At 38.3% G+C, this 21,845-nt stretch overlaps 1 protein-coding gene across 1 annotated transcript; it reads right to left on the minus strand.

Annotated features, from left to right (window-relative positions):
- Positions 1–14,285: 14,285 nt before the first annotated feature.
- LOC109209278 lies at positions 14,286–16,367 on the minus strand. The gene is made up of 2 exons (XM_019372521.1): positions 16,188–16,367; positions 14,286–15,111 (listed from the first exon to the last, which is right to left on the minus strand). The coding sequence occupies exons 1-2, from the start codon at positions 16,279–16,281 to the stop codon at positions 14,441–14,443; spliced, it is 765 nt and encodes a 254-aa protein (XP_019228066.1). The 5' UTR covers positions 16,282–16,367; the 3' UTR covers positions 14,286–14,440.
- Between the last annotated feature and the right edge of the window lie 5,478 nt (positions 16,368–21,845).

Genomic DNA, 21,845 nt, shown 5'->3' on the forward strand with positions numbered 1-21,845 from the left:
TGTCTTTGCTTGTATTTAAAATCAAAGTATAGAATAAAAGAGAAAAATACGGTAAAATACTTACCTTAAATCCATAATTTAATCATGAAGGAAGTTCATGGAATAATTGACAATCATTATGCTCAATCCCAAAGCTTCTACTCAATTGGTTAGAGTCTCGTGCTGATAACGTGTTATAAAACAATAAAAGAAGAAGAGTATTGCAGAGAAAAGTAGAGGGAGAGAATTCTTATTGATTTGGGATGAATTACAATGGAATAGAACCCTCTATTTATAGGGAGAGGATGACTTAGCCACCAAGTAATAAACCCTAGAATCTCTCTAAATATAGACATTCACCGTAAATAAAATTCTATTTATAACATTGTCAACTTTCTCCATCCTATTCCCCATCCCCACTAACCCCCACCTACCTACCCCACCCCCGCCCCTCCACCCCATCCTAAATAGAAATTTTATTAATAGTATGTTCTTTCATGTTATAGATAGAGTACTTTCTTTTCATTTCAACAAATGAGTATTTTCTTTTCATGATATAAAAAAAATATTATTTTCATTTTAATTAAAAAGTACTTTTTTTTAATGATATTTTCTTTCATTTTAACAAAACAATGTAGTAAAAAATATTTCTTTCATCAACAAAAAGAATATTTTCTTTCATAATATAAAATAAGTATTTTCTTTATTCAACAAAATAGATATTTTTTATCCTTAAGGTACTTATTATATTAATGTAAAAAGAATGACACGTATAATATAATTACTAGTTCAAAACATTCATCGAGTGCTAATAAACTTTTGCTAAATTACTATTCCGAAATGTGCATAATCATTCTTGAGTTTTAAACTCATGATGCCAAAGTTTAAGGCTGCTCTGATTCTTAAATTAACACAGTCGACGTAAAATAATCCTATAAATAGTCATTTTTTGTAACTTTATTCTCCAATAAGCGTAAAAAGATGGAAGATTTTCTTTTTATATTATGGTGGAAGAATTAAAATCAAAATAATGTTGTAACTTTTACCGGGAGGCGATCATAATAATGCACGAGTGATTTCTAAGTAACACATAGGCAATTTATGATTTAATTTAAATCTCCCACTTTATATAAAAAAGATCCGGGTAATAACTAATAAGCGATCAACCGAATATCATTTAGGCGATTATAAATAATACATGTGTGATTTCTAAGTAACACAGAGGGATCTATGATTTCACCGGTTATAAAAAATAATCTTGGTAATAAATAATAAGCGAATAATCAGAAATCACTTAGGCGATCATAAATAATACATGGCGATTTCTAGGTAACACATAGGTGATCTATAATTTTAGTTGGATCTCCCACTTTTTATAAAAAATGATCATGGTAATAACTAATAGGCGATCATCCGAAGATCACTTAGGCGATCATAAATAATACATAGGCGATTCCCAGGTAACACATAGGCGATTTATGATTTCACTAGTATCTCCCACTTTATAAAAGATAATCTCAATAATAACTAATTAGCGATCATCTGGAGATCACTTACGCGATCATAAATAAGACACAGGCGATTTTCAAGTAACACATAGGCGATCAATGATTTCATTTATATCTCCCACTTTATAAAAGAATATTTTTGGTAATAACTAATAAGCGATCAATTGAAGATTATTTAGACAATCATAAATAATACATGGTTGTTTTCTAGATAACACTAATCACACCCAACTATGCCTTATAAAAAGGACTAAGCGGTCGTTGCAAATATCTTCCGGTTAATAAGTCCGGAGTCGAATCCCACAGGGAATTAACCTATTAAGCACAGCTACTAGACTCACACAAATTCGCGCAATCAATCTTCAAAAATATTTAAGTAACAAATTGGATGTTTACTAACTAAATATTACGTAATGAAAATGCAATAAATAATAACTAACTACGAACGGGTTGTAGACAAGAATTGGAATGATCTAAGGTTATGATTTCCCCTATTATCGGAATCCTTTCCGCTACGTTTTCTATAAATTTGCCTAAGTCTTCTCTACCGATCATGAGCGCTCGGAGTGTTGTAATTCTCTCCCGAGTAACTACCAGAATTTACTAGACATATTCTCCCGAATTACGCTAGCTGGCATTAAGTACGGCTCACTCGGATCGCATGAAGGTTTCGTTATCCCTAATCCCAACTTTAAACCCTTCGTATTGATCCCTCATATTCATTGGGAGTGATGTTGTTCAACAACTACTTAAATATGCACTCTCTTTCGAGTAATACACACTAAATAGGCACAGTCGATTGAGGGCCCTTCAATCGACAACAATAATAATATAGTTGAACAAATAGAGAAAATACTACGGCAAATTTATATTAACGTAACAAGAAAATCATCCTTCAATAGGTTCCATCAAAATCCTAGACTAGGAGTTTAGCTACTCATACTCATAGTAACAATATCCAAAATATTTTGCACAATTAAAATACAGAGTAAAGATGAAAGGATGTAGAAATCAATGATTCTAACTCCAAACGGATGTTCCACAAGCTATTCTTGCCTCCGGTTGCAAAAGTCCTCAAAAGTGGCATTTTTAGGTCTATTTATTCGTGTAGGAAAAGACCTAAACGCGTAGGCTAAGTCCTAGTCAAACCAGGAGACGAAATAAATCTTCAAAGCTCGGAATGTGCACGCCCAGACCTGGCCTCGCGAGGCATAACGTCAGCTTAAGCTCGCCCAAGGCCTGGCGCCGCGAGGTATAACGCCTGTTGAGCTCGCCTTCTGCCTCGCCTCGCCAGCTTCACCGCCTGGTGGATCTCGCCCCAGGCCTCGCCTCGCCAGCTCCCACGCGAGCTAAAGAGCTCGCCCAGCCTTCTCTAACGCCTGCTCTAGTTCTTTCTTCTTTTCAACTGTTTTTGAGCACGCTTTAGACTTTAATTATTCCTTTTGCTCTACTTTCATCTGAAATTAGCCTACACATAAAATAGACTCCATTATGCGCAAATAAAGTGTAATTTATCATTAAAGCATATAAAATGCAAGGCAAATAATGTACGAAACTATGGAATTATAGCCACACATCAATACCCCACACTTAAGCATTGCTCGTCCTCGAGCAATCAAACTACACTTATAGACACAACCTTTTTTTTAAGCAATTCCCTTAACTCATCACACCAAGAATTTTTAAAATAGTCTAAGCACAAAGGTGTAACATCTTCGCTTCAAGATTTGACTCCCAAATACCATGCCTTATCCACAATTCACTCACTTACTCTAACATGGAGGTCAATGACATTATCTTTCCTTTATGAATCACGCGCCCTCACCCAATCAAAGAGCTTAGTTCCACACACAATGAATTTTAAGAACGTAGGAACTCAAGATAGGAAAAATTCACTCGCTCTCAGAAATAACTTTCATATGCCACAAATAATGCACCATAGGTTTGCCCGTAATGTAATACTCTACTAATCGAGTTCATTCAGTCTAAGATCAAGTAGGACTTTCATTGGTTGTAATGTAGGTTGCGGGTCGGGTAGGATACATGTGGATATGATTAACTACACCTCCCTTAAGCACTTTAATACAACAACCCATACTTGTGTTAAACGCAAAATTTCACCTTCACTTCAATTTATATTACATCATACTTCTTTAAGCACCAGGATATCACTAGCCACCACCATAAAGAATTATTTTTCATACAATACAACTATTTTTTTTTCTCTATTTTTTTCTCTTCTTTCAATCCAAGTGGCTTTTAATGACATATTTTTTTTTCTTTCAAACGGTGCACCTTTCTCCTTACTCAAAAGCCAACCCACCACCCCACACTTTAACTTTTTCATAATTCATCACAATTCAAGTGCTCATGAGAGGTGACAAGGTTCAAACATATGGTCGATTCAAACAAAGGGGTACGGCTTGTAATGTGGTTACCAAAGAAACAGGATTATAGGCCCAAAGGGGTTAACTACGATACATAACATTTGGGTAGGTACACTATATATATCTGGCTTAACAAAGAAATACCTATATCACTTCTCAGACTAAACAAGACTATTATTTCGCTTTGCACACATATAGGGCGAGTTCTAGACATCAAATGCAATGCAAAGAATACATACAAACCTCACACAGATATGGAACTTAATTCACTCAGGGTAGGTTTCATCATGACACTCCAGTCAAAGCAGTTAAGCAAAACTAAGAATCTACGATTTAAGGTACTTATACTAGAGTCAAAAAACGAACTTGCCCAAAATCACCTACAAACTTGTTAGTACCTAAAACGAAAAGAAAAATTCTAACTACACTAAAAATCAACTATGAATTGGGTTGCCTCCAAACGAGAGCCTTAGTTAACGCCGTGGCATGATGAATACAACATTACAATGGGTTGCCTCCCATGAAGCGCCTGATTTACGTCGCGGCACAATGCAGGTAATCGCACTTAAGGCTCGCTCAACATCGGCGGCTCGAGAAAATGAGTCACCGACACTACATTCGCGTCTTCCATGCCCAAATAATGTTTTAACATGTGCCCATTGACTCTAAACGTGCGAGAGTCATTTTCTGTAGCAATCTCTACGGCACCAGTGGGGTGAATCTCTACCACACGAAATGGTCCTAACCATCTTGACTTTAATTTGCCCGGAAATAACCTCAATCTTGAATTGTATAGCAATATCCTATCACCGGTTTTAAAACTCCGCTCAAGAATATTTTTGTCATGCATCATCTTCATTCTCTCCTTGTATAGTCTTGTGCTTTCAAACGCGTGGTATCGAAACTCATCAAGCTCGTGCAACTCTGTGATACTACTTGTACCCATAACTTTTATATCGAGATTTAGCTGCCTCAATGCCCACAAAGCTCTATGCTCCAACTCCACTGGTAAGTGACACGCCTTCCTATACACCAATTTATATGGCGACATGCCAATCGGAGTTTCGAAAGCGGTACGATAGGCCCAGAGTGCATCATCTAACTTTCTCGCCCAATCCGTTCTTGTAGCATTCACAGTCTTTGTCAAAATGCTCTTTATCTCTCTGTTCAAAACTTCCACTTGCCCACTCGTTTGTGGGTGATATGGGGTGGTCACCTTGTGGCATACATCATACTTTTCTAACAACTTTGCGAAGGCTCGATTACAGAACTGAGTGCCTCCATCACTGATTATTGCCCTTAGAGTGCCAAATCGGGTGAACATATTCTTTCTCAAAAAACCAATTACCCCCTTTGCATCATTTGTAGGAAGCGTAGCAGCCTCCACCCATTTTGACACGTAGTCCACAACTACGAGTATGTACTTGTTGCCATATGAGCTGACGAAAGGCCCCATGATATCGATTCCCCATACATCAAACACTTCTACCTACTGAATTGGGTTCATAGGCATCTCATGACGACGGGATATATTCCCGGTTCATTGGCATTCATCACAACCCTTCACCCATAAGTGTGCATCTTTGAACAATGTCGGCCAGTAGAAGCCCGACTCCAACACTTTCGCAATTGTCCTTACTCCCCCGAAATGGCCACCATATGGTGACGCATGACACGCTTGCAAAATAGAAGATTGGTCTATCTCGGGGATACATCTCCGGATCATGTTATCAACACAAATCCTGAACAGATAAGGCTCATTCCAATAATACATGCGACAATCATGAAAGAACTTTTTCTTTTAAACAGAGGAAAGGTCATAGGGAACACTACCGCTCGGCAGGTAGTTTGCAATGTCTGCATACCATGGCGTTACCTCAAGACTCGAGGCCAATAGTTGTTCATCCGAGAAGTCTCCACAATCTCTTCCACCTCAACCTTCTTCTCGGGTCCTTCCATCCTGGACAAGTGATCAGCCACTTGGTTGTCCGTTCCCTTTCGGTCACGGATTTTCAAGTCAAATTCTTGCAGCGGTAACACCCATCGAATCAGACGCGACTTTGACTCCTTCTTCTCAATGAGGTACCTGAGAGCAGCATGGTCAGTATAAACAATTACCTTCGAGCCTATCAAGTATGACATGAATTTGTCAAATGCGAACACCACTGCTAGCATCTCCTTCTCGGTCACTGTGTAATTTGGTTGGGCACCACTCAAAGTTCTACTTGCGTAGTATATTGGATGCTGCCCAAGAACTGCTCACACAGCATAGTCGCTCGCATATTAGCTCAAATGGTTGCTCCCAGTCGGGTGTAACCATGATAGGTGTTGTTACCAGCCTCTTCTTCAATTCCTCAAAAGCTACCCTACAGTCATCAGAGAACACAAAAGGGTGATCTTTTTCAAGCAATTTACAGAAGGGGCTAGCAATTTTGAAGAAATCTTTTATAAACCGTCTATAGAAGCCGGCGTGGCCAAGGAAACTTCTTATTGCTTTGACGGAAGTGGGTGGTTGAAGCTTTTCTATTACACCAACCTTTGCACGATCTACCTCAATGCCCTTACTCAACACTAGGTGCCCCAAGGCTATACCTTCCTGCACCATGAAATGGTATTTTTCCCAATTAAGTACCAGATTAGTCTCGACACATCTTTTCAGCACTCTTTTTAAATTCTCTAGGCAATCATCGAATGAGTCTCCCACCACTGAAAAATCATCCATAAAGACCTCCATATGTCCTCTACCATATCAGTGAAGATGGCCATCATGCACCTTTAAAATGTGGCGGGTGCATTGCATAGGCCGAACGACATCCTACGGAAGGCGTAGATGCCATATGGACAGGTGAATGATATTATCTCTCTATCTTCCAGGGCAATGGAGATTTTATTATACCTCGAATATCCATCCAGAAAGCATAAGTGGGACTTCTCGATCAATCTATCCAGCATTTGATCAATGAACGACAAGGGAAAGAGGTCTTTTCGGGTGTCCTGGTTCAATCTTCTGTAGTCCATACAAATTTGCCATCCCGAGACTGTTCTTGTTGATATCAACTCATTGTTCTCGTTTTGCACTACAGTCATCCCACCTTTCTTAGGCACACATTGGACTAGGCTGATCTAGTTGCTGTCGGAGATGGGGAAAATGATCCCCGCATCTAATCACTTTATCACCTCCTTTTTTACAACTTCCTTCATGTTGGGGTTCAGCCTTCTTTGATGTTATCTGGAAGGTTTGTGGCCAGTACAATCTTATGCATACAGAAGGCTGGGCTGATACCCTTAATGTATGCAATGGTCCAACCAATTGCAGTTTTGCACTCACTCAATACCTGCAAGAGCTGTTCTTTCTGCACATCTAACAAACCAGATGAGATAATAACAGGTAAAGTTGAGTTAGGTCCCAAAAAAACATACCTGAGATAAGGTGGTACTAGCTTCAGTTCCAACTTTGGTGGCTCTTATATCGATGGCTTAGCTGGAGGAGTTTTTCTTTCTTCTAAGTGCATTCTACTCCTTCGGGGTAGGGGTAAGGTCTGCGTACACACTACCCTCCCCAGACACTTGTGGGATTTTACTGGGTTGTTGTTGTTGTTGTTGTTATAAGTGCAAAGGCTCAAATTCGAGCTCTCTCTTCCAAAATCCTAGGCCTTCAAGAGCCAATACTCATTCCGCCAAGTCCTCTCCATTTGCTTCATCTAAGTTCATGAGACAGGATGCTAGAGGGTCTTTAGCGCTCATGGTCTCATCTTCCTCCTCAAAAATTACATCCACAACTTCTATTACGGAGCAGTTAGCAAATTCACTTGGTCGCCGCATAGAGTTTTGCACATTTAATGTTATCCCTTCATCATTTAGCCTCATTTTTATCTCTCCAGTTTTAGAATCAATTAAAGCCCTCCCAGTGGCCAAGAATGGTCTTCCCAAATTATGGGAATCTCCTCGTCAACCTGGCAGTCCAGAATGACAAAATTTGCTGGGAACACAAACTTCCCAACCTGTACTAATACATCATCAAGGATACCCGGTGGCATCTTCACTGTCCGGTCGGCTAGTTGTAGTAGCATGGATGTGAGTCTTACTCTTCCAATGCCTAACCTTTTGTAGATAGCCAAGGGCATCAAGTTTATGCTAGCCCCCAAATCACACAATCCTTTAGCAAAAGCATAGCTGCCAATCGTGCCCTGGGTCTGATAACTTCTCAGCTATGGGTCTCGTCACGACTGTACTATAGGTTTGTGTCAATGTAACAATGGACAGGTCTTGGAAGTTGAATTTGCGAGACATTAGATCTTTCATCATTTTAGCATACCCAGGCATCTCCCGCAAAGCGTCAATCAGTGGAATGTTCACCTAGATTTGTTTCAACATCTCCATGAATTTCTTGTACTGCTCGTCTTTCTGATACTTGGCCAATCTCTGTGGGAATGGTGCTGGAGGTCGCTTCTTTCCTGTGATTTGGGTTTTATCTTGCTCAGGCACTGCTTCTACTGTAGTTTCTTGTGCTACCTTGGTCTCCTTTGCAACCTTTTTTTCTTTGATTGTGCTCTCTTGTGCATGTTGTACCGTCACCTCAGTTGACCCTAACGAATCATCTATCTCAATGTGTACTGGCACAGGTGTTTCAGTAGGTCGGCTTTTGCGAGCAATTTCTTGCTCCAGATCTAGGTCTCTACCATTTCGTAGACTCACTGTCATAAGTTGTTCTGAGCCCTGCTCTTTTGGATTGATTTGTGTGACTACGGGTAACGTACCTTGGGGACAATTATTTAGAGCCATCGAAATCTGTCCTAATTGAATCTCATCCCTTTATCGCCGATTCATGTGAGTCCACTCTCTCTTGCATTTTTCTAGTGGACCCAATCAGTTGTTGCAGCATTCTGTTGTTGTTGTTCAACATTCCCTTAAGTTCAGCAAACCCAGCATCTTGTCTCACAATCTGTTGTTGTTGAGGTTGTTGATAAGCCAGCTGCTGATTTTGCTGGTTGTAACCCTGTTGCCTTGGGAAAGGCACCACTTGACCCTATGGTCGCATAGCCCCAGGATTGTTGTTGTTATTGTACTGCTATTGTGCTGGTCTATATTGTTGATTCTGTTGTCCCCAATTTTGGCCACCTTGCCTCTGTCCCCCATAGATGGCCACATAGTTCATATCTTCCTGATATTGCTGGTTGTCACCTTCTGCACTCCACGAGCAAACATATGGTTGGTTAATGCATGGTGTACATAAGCCCCAATTAGTTGTGTCTACTATGTGTACCTGCTGCTTCTGGCCTGATTCATCGATCTTTTTGGTGAGTATACTCATTTGCGTCATTAGAGTGGCCATATTTTCAGCTATGGAGTTGTTTGGTTCCAAAGCCACTGAGTGAACTACAGGAGTGATCGTAGAGCCTCTTGTCATCCATCCTGAGTTTTGGGCCATTTTATCAAGTAAGATCTTGCATTCTCTAAACGTTTTGCTTAAAAATGCTCCACCCGCTGAAGCATCAACATTGGCCTTTAAGTCGTCTGCCAGTCCTATGTAAAACCTCTGCCCCAACATCTAATCTGGAATGCCATGATGTGGGCACTTAACCAGCATACCTTTGAACCTCTCCCACGTTTCTTGTAGTGATTCTATTGGTCTCTACCTGAAGCTCAATATATCAACAATTTGTTTGGCAGTCTTATTGGGTGGGTAGAACTTGTTCAAAAATTGCTTGACTAATTCCTCTCAAGTAGTGATGGAGTTTATGGGGAGTGAATTAAGCCAAGTCTTAGCTTCTCCTGTCACCGAGAATGGAAAAAATAACAACTTTATTTCTTCCGGTGTCACATTAGGTTGCCTTTGCGTGACACATATCGATAGGAAATTCTTCAGATGCTGCTGAGGATCTTTAATGTATGACCCTGAGAACAGTCCCTTGTTCTGCAACAAATGTAGCATGTTGTTTGTGATTTGAAATGATTCTGCTTGTATCTGAGGGACTGCAATTGCGGTTGCCAGGTTGTCGCAGTTGTGCCCAATCATACAATGCTGCTTCTGGCACAAGAGGCACCACACCCCGATTGTTCGGGTCATTCTCATTGTTTCTGTTGTTTGGATTTTCTACTCCGTCATCCATGTCTGGTTCAATTTATTCTGTTGAGTTCTGTTGCTGTTTGCCCTTCTTGTTTGCCCGATTAAGTGCCTTGAAAACTTTCTCAGGATCTGATAATGCTTCGAACAATTCACCAGTTCTTGAGGAGTTTCTAGGCATGCACCTAAAAACACCTAACACTACAAACGTTAGAATTTTAATGTATTTAGTTTAAAATGAAGAAAATTGACTACACTAAGATTCTAGCACTTTTTTAGCTGTAATTAATAACACCGTTAATTCCCCGGTAACGACGCCAAAATTTGATCACGCCCAACTATGCCTTATAATAAGGACTAAGCGATCGTTGCAAATATATTCCGGTTAATAAGCCCAGAGTCGAATCCCACAGGAAATTAACCTATTAAGCACAGCTATTAGACTCGCACAAATTCATGCAATCAATCTTCAAAAATATTTATGTAACAAATTGAATGTTTACTAACTAAATATTACGTAATGAAAATGCAATAAATAATAACTAACTATGAACGGGTTATAGACAAGAATTAGAATGATCTAAAGTTATGATTTCCCCTATTGTCGGAATCCTTTTTGCTACATTTTCTATAAATTTGCCTAAGTTTTCTCTACTGATTATGAGCGCTTTGAGTGTTGTAATTCTCTCCCGAGTACCTACCATAATTTACCAGACATATTCTCCCGAATTACGCTAGCTGGCATTAAGTACGGCTCATTCGGATCGCACCAAGGTTTCGTTATCCCTAATCCCATCTTTAAACCCTTCGTATTGATCCCTCATATATGTTCGGAGTGATGTTGTTCAACAACTACCTAAGAGGGTGTTTGGCTAAGCTAATAAGCTGGTCAAACTAGCTTATAAGCACTTTTCGATTTATCTACGCGTTTGGTAAAGTTAAAAGTGCTTATAAGTCAAAAATAAGCCAAATATCATAAGCTGGTCACCCCCAGCTTATGAATTTTTAGCTTATAAGCACTTTAAGTTGGACCAAGATTTTTACTATTTTATCCTTAAAATATTCCTTTTTAGAACAAAATTCCTACATTGATACTCACTGCCTCAAGTATTTTATCAACCTAACCCCCTCTCCCCCCGCGCCTCTTTAAGTCTGCAATTCTCATTGACTATTTAAGATAAGAAAACTATCTATTCCTTTGCATATTTGTATCTATGTGATTATGTATTAATCTTTGAACTATATTAATCTTTGAACTGTATGTAATAAATGAGGACATATCAAATTTTTGGTGTATTGCTTTCTAAGTGTTGTGGTGATGAAGACACTGTTTCTCTTCAAATATTTTGTCCTATTTATGTTTTTTTTTACTGAGAAAATTTTGTCAATTTATTAATTATTATAACTTATGATTATATGATTATCATAAAATAAATTACATTATCATAAAAATTATCTTATCTAAGCACAATTGTATTTAAAATAAAATGACAAATAGAATATTTTGTTTTTGAATCGATTTGGAATCTAAAATTTTGAAGAATTAAATCAGTTTCAACACTTAAAAGTGCTTTTTAGCACCTAATGCTTATCAGCTAATCCAAACGAGCTCTAAATATGTACTATCTCCCGAGTAATACACACTAAATAGGCACAGTTGATTGAGGGCCCTTCAATCGACAACAATAATAATATAGTTGAACAAATAGAGAAAATACTACGGCAAATCTATATTAATGTAACAAAAAAATCATCCTTCAACAGGTTCCATCAAAACCCAAGATTAGGAATTTAACTACTCATACTTATAGTAACAACATCCAAAATATTTTGCATAATTAAAATACAAAGTAAAGATGAAAGGATGTAGAATTAATGATTCTAACTCCCAACCGGTGTTCCACAAGCTATTCTTGCCTCCAATTGCAAAACTCCTGGCGTTTTTAGGTCTATTTATACGTGTAGGAAAAGACCTAAACGCGTAGGCCAAGTCCTAGTCAAACCAGGAGACGAAATAAGTCTTCAAAGCTCGGAATGTAGATGCCCAGAACTGGCCTTGCGAGGCATAACGCCAGCTTAAGCTCGCCCCAGGCCTGGCGCCGCGAGGTATAACGCCTGATTGAGCTCGCCTTCTGCCTCGCCTCGCTAGCTTCACCTCCTGGTGGACCTCGGCCCAGGCCTCGCCTCGCCAGCTCCCACGCGAGGTAAAGAGCTCGCCCAACCTGTTCTAGGCCTGGCTTCGCCAGCTTTACATTTGTCAGCTGCTCACTTCTTTCTTTCTTCTTTTCAAGTGTTTTTGAGCACGCTTTAGACTTTAATTATTTATTTTGCTCTACTTTCATCTCCAATTCGCCTACACATAATAGACTCCATTACGCGCAAATAAAGTGTAATTTATCATTAAAGCATATAAAATGCAAGACAAATAATGTACGAAACTATGAAATTATAGCCACACATCAAACACATAGGTGATCTATGATTTAATCAGGACCTCCCACTTTATAAAGAAAATGATCGTGATAGTAACAAATAAGCGATCAACGAGAGATCACATAGACGATCATAGTAATACATGGATGATTTCTAGATAATATGTAAGTCAATAATTTCATCATGATAGCTTACTTTATTTAAAAAAATGATCATTCTGATAACCAATAAGCGATCAATCAAAGAACACATAGGCGATCACAAATAATACATGGGCGATTTTTAGGTAACACATAAGAAATCTATGATTACTCCATGATCTCTCGCTTTATAAAAAATAATTCCAGTAATAACTAATCAGAGATCTACCGAAAATGACTACGGCAATCATAAATAATATAATGACGATTTCTAGGTAACATATAGAAAATCTATGATTTCACCAGGATTTCTCACTTTAAAAAAAATGATCCTAGTAATAACTGATAAGCGATCAATCGAAGATCACTTTGGCGATCATAAATAATATATAGGTCATTTCTAGATAACAGATAGGCGATATATGATTTCACCAGAATCTCTCACTTTATAAAAGATGATCCTAGTAATAACTTAAAAGCGATCAACTAGACATCACTTAGACGATTATAAATAATACATGGGTGATTTTTATATAACACATAGGTGATCCATTATTTCAACAAGATCTCCCACTTTATAAAAAGACAATCCTAACATAACTAATAAGTGATCAATGAGAGATCACTTAAGGCGATCACAAATGATGCATGAGCGATTTTTAGGTAACACATAAGCGATCTATGGTTTAACTTGGATCTCCCACTTTATATAAAAATAATCCTGATAATAACTAATAAGAAATCAACTGAAGATTACTTAGGCGATTATAAATAATACATATGTATTTCTAGATAACACATAGGCGATTTATGATTACATCCGAATCTCCCACTTTATAAAAAATGATTCTGATAATAACTAATAAGAGATTAATCGTAGATCTCTTAGGTGATCATAAATAATACATGGGCCGATGGGCAATTTATGGATACATATAGATCTATGATTTCACCAAGATCACTCACTTCATAAATAAACGATTTTGGTAATAACTAATATGCGATCAGCTGGAGATCATTTTGGCGATCATCAATGATATATGAGTGATTCCTAGATAGTACGTAGGCGATCTATAATTTCTCCAGCATCTCCCACTTTATAAAAAACTATCCTAATTATAGCTAATAAATGATCAACCAGAGATCACTTAGACGATCATAAATAATACACGAGTGATTTCTAGATAACATATAAGCAATTTAATTTCACTATGATCTCCAATTTAGAAAAAATGATCATAGTAATAACTAATAAGCAATCAACCGAAGATTACTTAGGCCATCATGGTGATTTCTAGATAACACATAGGTGATCTATGAATTCACTAATACGCGAATAACTGGACATCACTTAGGCGATCCACTACACCAAATTTAAAAAAATCAGAAGTAAACTCATATTCCCCAGTTTATCTACTGAAACCATATATATATATATATATATATATATATATATATATATATATATATATATATATATGTGTGTGTGTGTGTGTGTGTGTGAGAGAGATATCAAATGTGCATTCATTAAAAACGTCAACTATGAATCACTCTAAGTTATAAGTATGGATATCCAAGTATATACCTTTACATGTAGTAAGTTTTGAAGAAATATTTCTTGACACTTGCCAGAAAAATGAAGAATTGGTTCACGCACTTGCTTCTGCACACTAGAACATGTTGGGGAACTGAAATCACTACAACCAAATTATTTAACTTAACAATCAAACTATCAGTAAAACAAATAATAATAACTGTCAAATTAGAGCAAGATCATTACCTTTTACACATAAATAACCAACGAGCAGTTTGTGGACAGTATGTATGATAAGAGAACTACACATTATTTATATGTTACACAAATTCTAACTTTAATATAAAGTGATACAATATCAAGAATACCTTAAATGTTAGACAATGAGACTGATATCAGCTCGCAGTTCCCCTATTATAAGCCTCATGTTGTACAATATCATTGCTGCTTGTGCAGCCAAGTTTAACTGCAAGTTCTTCAACTGCTACTTTGACAACATCACTTCGAACACCAATGTCAGTCGCGTATCTGCTCATACAATACATTCCTGCTGTTACTGTGGCAACACCAACAGGACTAGGAATTAGCAACTTCAGAGGGGAGGAAAGAAGCGCGGCTAAAGGAGCGCCAACGACAGAAGAAGCTTGTCCGCTACTTCCAACACCGAGTCTATCAACTGTCACAAGACCTGTTTTGCAATATAGTGCAAAGTCCTCACAATTGTTTTGGAACACATCATAGTTCCCAAATCCATTTTGAAGAAGATACATTGCTCGGTGTATGACCATCTCTGGAGGGTCAGACGCTGCAGTAGTGCAAGTGCCTCCTCGCACTTTGGTAAGAAAAACGGATGGGCTTACTCCATACTCGAAGATATAGAGTGAACCATTACGGAGAAAGCAATCCAGACATGATAGAACGACGCCACTGTTAGGTAGCTTAAATCCACAGTCAGGAAAAGTTGGACATGAAGAAGAAAGGTCTGATATTTCCTCAGCAACATCAGAAGAGGCAGAGGTCTCGACACGGTTAAAATGGACCACTTTGCTTCCACCAACAAAAATACCTATGAATACAATCATATTTCTCAGAAGACTTTAGACTAGAATACCCAACCCCATAAGCTTCAAACTCTAGCTCCGCCTCTTATCCCTCAGTCCTAAATAAAGTTGGGGTCGGCGATATGAATCCTCACTTCTTTCTTTTAAGTTCAACTCATATCATCTTCGCGCCAAAATAAAATAAAAGTGGTTGTGAAAATAAGGTAACGCTTTCCTAATTTGAGGGCCAAAAAATCCAAAATAAACAAGATATCAGGATAACTCGAGATAGTCATATGTGGAACACGTGCGAGTATGAAACATAGTATATTTTACCCTATACGGATAGTCCCCCTGCTTTCCAGTGACATAACTTTGTGTCGTCGGAAAGTTGGTAGAAACATAATAATATAATTAAGCATAACTTTTAAGAATATATAATGCATATTAACAAAATTTCTTAATTTAAATAATTATTTTTATATTACGTGCATGGAATATATATTTTACAACCTTTATTTTCTTTCATTTTGAATTGTGTATATAAATTTTTGAATTTTTGTTGTTAATACTAAAATTTTTATTACGAACAAATTATTCCAATTAATTTTTTTTACTATGCTCATTATTTTGTTATTCCAGCATTATAGATGCTTAAGTACTTTTTATTTTTGTAATTTATAAATAATATTTATTTATTCTATAGGTAAGTCCATAATATAAATTAAAAAAGGAAAAATCATAATATTAAAAAGTTTGAAAAAAAATAAAACGAAGATAAATGTTTATAATTAGAGGGTAGAATAGGTATTTGGCAATTCAAAATTTAGAAAATCTAGTTGAGTGACTTTCTGAGTGCAATATGCATAGTTCAGTGACTTTGTTATTACAAACGAAAGAAAAGTGACTTTAGGAGATAATTTGGGATAGTTGAGTGACCATTTAAGTAATGGACTCGAGGAGCTAGTTAACTTAACAATCCCAAACAAATCAAATTAAGTGCAATACAGTAATTTTTATGAGAAAAGGTAAATCTTGACTGTCAAAAACCAAATGAAACATTAAGAAGAAGAAATCAAAGATGGGGTAAACACTGCATTACCATGGTGGGAATAAGCAAAAACAGCTCTGTAAGTGTAAATATGATCTCCTGCTTTGATCTCACTTCTCTCAACTCTGTTTGTCAACAATCCCATCTTCTCTACTCAACTTCTCTGTTCTTGAAAATACAATGTACTATTTTACAAATGTTAAATCATACATGCAAATGGACACACTTCACCGTTTCTTTATCTCTATATAATAATAACAAAATAGAGAAAATGTGTCTGAAACTGAGTGGTTCACCGAATGATTTGCTCAACCACCGTTACCAATGAAAAAAATTCTGTCTTTTTCATGTATTAAATATTTGTTTTCACCTTCCCTGGCTGGGAGTGTGACATTGATCCCTAACTAGTAGTAAAAGAAGTATTCGTTCGGTATCAATTTACATGACACACTTTGACTCGACACAAAATTTAAGAAGAAAAAAAAACGTTTGAGACTTATGGTCTTTTAAAGCATAAATGGTAAAAACTTTGTTGGACCATAACCTTTATGCGGCTATAACTCTTCAAACATAGAATTGTACGTATTATTTTTTTGGAACGAACTAATAAGTAAAGTGTGTTAGCCAAACAACTTGCTAAAGATGATTAAATTAGCCAAACCATAGTATTAGTGGGATGAGTTAGTAGGAAAATAAATTACCATACACCTATGATTGGAATAGTGGCGGAGCTAGGATTTCAAATTTATGGGTTCGAAATTCTAATTCTTTTAAGTTACTGGGTTTTAAATTAATTTTTAAAAGGCGAATACAAGATTTGGACCAAAACTACTGGGTTCGACTGAACTTGTAGCCGGCTCTGTGGCTCCGAAGACCTCTATTTACAATCGGTCCTATTATCTTCTAGCTCCAGATTGAAACAAATATCAATAATATGATTTGTGATTTTTTTTTCCACCTTTTCTTGGTTGATGCATCATGATGTTCTTGCACCATTGGTCAATCATCATATATTTTATATTCTTCCACCGCGACTAGAGACGGGATGGTCTCAAGGATCTCATACTCGCACGTGTTCCACATATGACTGTCTCGAGTTATCTGGCTCGAGTTAGACAAGCCGAAAAGTCGCTTATGCCACATGTGGCCGACGTGTTTTACATATGACTATCTCGAGCTATCTGGCTTTAGTTAGACAAGCAGAAAAATAACCTATGCCACATGTGGCCAATGTGTTTCAAATATGACTATCTCGAGCTATCTAGCTTGAGTTAGACAAGCGCATAAAAATAGCTTATGCCACATATGGCGGACGTGTTCCACATATGACTATCTCGAGCTATCTGGCTTGAGTTAGGCAAGCAGAAATGACTATCTCGAGCTATCTGGCTTAAGTTAGGCAAGCAGAAAAGTATCTTATGCAACCCGTGGTCGGTCTGACTATCTAGTATATCTAGTTCTAGGACTAAAGAGTAGAGGCATTCTAAGTTGTTCGGACACGGGTGCGGATGTCCGACACGGGTACGGATCTAGAGGTCGGATCCTTCGAGATGTAAATTCTAAGATTCGGGAATACGGATCCTAGTACGGATACGGGTGCAAAGATCCAGCTAAAAATAATTCAAAAAAATAAAAATATAAAAAGTGTCTCTAAATTATGAGAAATACTTAAGTATAGATTGTAAATTGTGAATTTCTTTTTTATTCTCAAGTTGTAGATAAGTAAAGGATTGATTTCTTTGATAACGTATGCTATTTTCTTCAACTTTGCCCTAATTATTAGGATTCTGATTTCGGGAACCAAATTGTATCCCGTCTTTAATTTTCCGCCCGTCGTAGCCATACCCACACCCATAACTACCATGTCGGAGCAACTTAGGAGGCATTGCTTTGTGGGGGGGGGGGGGGGGGGGCTGGGTTGGTCGATCGCAGCTTCTCGCTAAGATAGATGAATGTAATATTGTGACGACCCGACCCGTCGTATCAGGTATTACTGCCCCGTTTTCCTCATTTATTACTTCTTCATGTTTCATTACCGGTATGTGGTGAGTTAGAGTTGATTCAGATTGGTTTTGATAAGGAATGAAACACTTAGTCTCTTTTAAGAAGGCTTAAGTTGGAAAAGTCAACCGGACGTTGACTTATGAGTTAGAGGGCACGGATGTGATTTCCGGTGATTCGGTTAGCTTCGGGAGATGATTTGTGACTTGGGAGCGTGATCGGAATTTATTTTGGAGGTCCGGTGTAGAATTAGGCTTGAATTGGCGAAGTTAGTATTTTGGCGAATTCCGATTGATAGGCGAGATTTTGATATAGGGGTCGGAATGGAATTCCGAGAGTTGCAGTAGCTCCGTTATGTCATTTGGGATGTGCGTGCAAAGTTTCAGATCATTCGGACGAGGTTTGGTAGACTTTTTGATCGAAAGTGCATTTCGGAAGTTTTTGAAGAACTTAGGCTTGAATCCGATGTGATTTGATGGTTTTAGCGTTGTTTGATGTGTTTTGATGATTGGAACAAGTTTGAATGATGTTATGGGATATGTCTGTGCTTTTGGTTGAGGTCCCGGGGGCCTCGGGTAAGTTTCGGGGTGGTTTCGGACCATTTCTAGGCCATTTTCAACTGCTGGTTTTTGGCTACAGCAGTGTTCTATGCGATCGCGGGGAATTGGTCGCGATCGCGGTGAGTAAAATGTGAGAAACGTGCCAATGAATCGCGATCGCGTGAAGCCTTTCGCGATCGCGGAGAAGAAATATTCTGTTGCGTTGATTCCACTTCGGAAGCTTATATCTCACAATATATAAGGAATTTGGAGATGATCCAAAAATAAAAATTGTAGCCCTTTGTGTCTAGTTTTCAGAAATGTAAATTAATTGGAATTTAAATTCGTGTACAAAAAGTTATGGTGGTTACACTATAGGCTGCCCAGGAAGGTCTCTAATTCACAGGGATGACTTTGGAAGCTTATATCTCGCAATGTATAAGGAGTCAGGAAATGAGCAACATATGAAATTATAGCCCTATGTGTCTAGTTTTCACAACATCAAACCATTTGTAATTTGGAGTTGTGTGCAAAAAGTTATGACCACTATACTGGAGGCTGTCCGGAAGAGCTGGGAACTGTTCATCGCGATCGCGAAGCATTGTCCGCGATCGCGAAGAGTAAATTTTGGGCTGGAAAAATTGTTCTCCGCGATCGCGAAGCATTTTCCGCGATCGTGAAGAGTAAATACCTGGGCAGAATGTTTTAAAACACGTCGGTCGCGATTTTGGGGTCATTTTACACCCATAATTGCTCGTTTTTGGAGATTCTTGAAGGAGATTAATGAGGGATTCAAGGAGGAACGTTTGGAGGTAAGTTACTTGGACTCAAAACTCGTTTTTATTGTGAAATCCATCTAGGAAATCATTGAATTTTTGCTAAAATGGAGGAATAGGGCTTGGAATTTTCAAATTTTTAAATTGGGATTTGAAGGGTCAATTGTGGATGGATTTTGATGTTCTTAGTATGTATGAACTCGTGAGGAGATAAGGAATCCGGTGATGTGAATTTTGTAATTTTTCGAGAAGTGGCCCGGGGCTTCGGTTTTCCAACTTCGTGATTTTCGATGTTTTTTCGAGTCTTTTGATTGTGTTAGTTTCCTTAGCATATTGTGATGTATTCGTCTTAATTTTGGTTAGATTCGACGCGCGTGGAGGCCGATTTGAGGGGCAAAGACGTCGCGGCTAGGATTTCAAACTGGTTCGAGGTGAGTAATGATTGTAAATGATATCCTGAGGGTTTGAAACCCCGGATTTGCACCATAGTGCTATATTGAGGTGACTTGCACGCCAGATAGAGAGCGTGGGGTAGAGCACCGTTGGGGATTGTGACTTGGTCCGCTCCGGTTGTTGATTTTACCGGCGTATTTCGCTATGACTTGTTGTTTTTTCACTAGGACTTGGGCTATATTGCATATTTGGGGCTTATTGCCGACTGTTTGAAACTTCCTATGAGCTATATCACTGTTTTCGCTCACTATTTGAAATATCATTTTGAACTCAGTCCATGTCATTACACTGTTTCATGACTCAGCTATATTTTACTCACCTCGAGTTTTAACTGATATTTGAACTACTGTTTTGAGCTGAGCATTATTGCTTTCTTTACTGATGCCCGAGGGGCTTATGATTTTTTTGGACTGATGAGGCCGAGGGCCTTATGTGAGGATATGCTGAGTGATGTGAGGAGGCTTTCAGGCCTCGAGTGTATTTGTGAGGAGGCTTTCAGGCCTCGAGTGTATTGTGAGAGGCTTTCAGGCCTCGAGTGTATTGTGTAGGAAGGCTTTCAGGCCTCGAAGTGTGCTGTGAGAAGGCTTTTCAGGCTCATGTTGATATGTACAGGCTTTCAGGCCTTATGATGATATAGGCTTGGGCTGTAGGAGCCCTCCCGGAGTCTGCACACCTACAGTGAGCGCGGTACCCATCTAGAGCGGTTAAATTTTAGAACAGTGGTAACAATGACACTGTCATACGCGTTTTGGTGAGGTAGCAATGACTGACCAGTCAGGTAACAATGACTGCACAGTGGTAACAAGGCACTGTAATACGGCGTTTTGGTCAGGTAACAATGGCTGACCGGTCAGGTACAATGACTGACTAGTAACGAAAATCATGCCCGAGGGGCGAACTTTATGTGCTCATCTTGCATACTTATTTGCTTTTTTACCTGCTATGCTGTGGTATTTGTGCCCGAGGGCGGATTTTCTGTGCTATACAGCATAACTATTTTGAACAGCTTTTGTAATTATTGAAAGGACCATTTTCAAAAGAGATTTGAATTGAGCCGAACAATTCCTAAAGAGTTCTCTGATGTCACTGTTTTCTCCGAAATTGTACCCCGGCTTCTGTAGCCCGTTGGTTTTGCTTTACGTGATTTCTTGCTGCCTAAGTTTTATTTATACTTCTATTACTTCACTGAGTTGGAAGTACTATTCACTTTACTCCCTGCACTCGCGGTGCAGTTGCAGGTATCTTCGACCCGTTAGCGGTTATTAGCGGATTGAGGTATTGTTATTGTAGCTGAGCAAGGTGACCGCCAGCGTTGCGCGGCACCGGATGTTGTCTTTTGTTTTCCAGAATTTTTCTTTATATATATTTATTGGCCTGTAGTTGTGTTAAGGTTTCTTAGATGCTCGTGACTTGTTGACAGCCCCGATCGGGATTGTGTGGGTTTGTAAATACTGGTTTAATATTGTCGTCAAGCTGTATTTATTTATTCATTTATGTTTAATAATGCTAAGAGACAATTTGGTTAGTTGGCATGGCCTTTGTCTACACGAGAGGCGCCATCCACGCGGGTTTGGAAATTGGATCGTGACAAATATAGAGAAAGTTCAGATTTACTGCACTATATTACTTAGAAAAAGATATTATCCTTTCACACATAACATACTAGAATTCCAGAAAAAAGCAACGCAAGCAAAAGCGACCAACGTTGGTCGCTTATTGGCCATAAAGCGACCAACACTCCTGGTGCGATATTAAGTTGGTCCCTTTACCTTAGGGACATAAAGTTGGTCACTAAATAGCGACCAACGTTGGTCTCCAGGTAAGGACCAAATTTCGCGGGTAAAGCATATAGCGACAACTTTGGTCGCTCAAAATATTTTAATATTAATTATTTGGCGACCAAGGTTTGGTCTCCAGAAATGTAAATACCGTTCTTTTAA

Source organism: Nicotiana attenuata, unplaced genomic scaffold (genome assembly GCF_001879085.1).
Source record: "Nicotiana attenuata strain UT unplaced genomic scaffold, NIATTr2, whole genome shotgun sequence".
Taxonomy (NCBI): domain Eukaryota; kingdom Viridiplantae; phylum Streptophyta; class Magnoliopsida; order Solanales; family Solanaceae; genus Nicotiana; species Nicotiana attenuata.

Coding starts and splice junctions, on each gene's coding strand:
- LOC109209278 (XM_019372521.1), bottom strand. CDS start 16,281: ATGGGATTGTTGACAAACAGAGTTGAGAGAAGTGAGATCAAAGCAGGA. Junction 15,112..16,187: donor TTTTGCTTATTCCCACCATG/GTAATGCAGTGT, acceptor TTGTATTCATAG/GTATTTTTGTTGGTGGAAGC.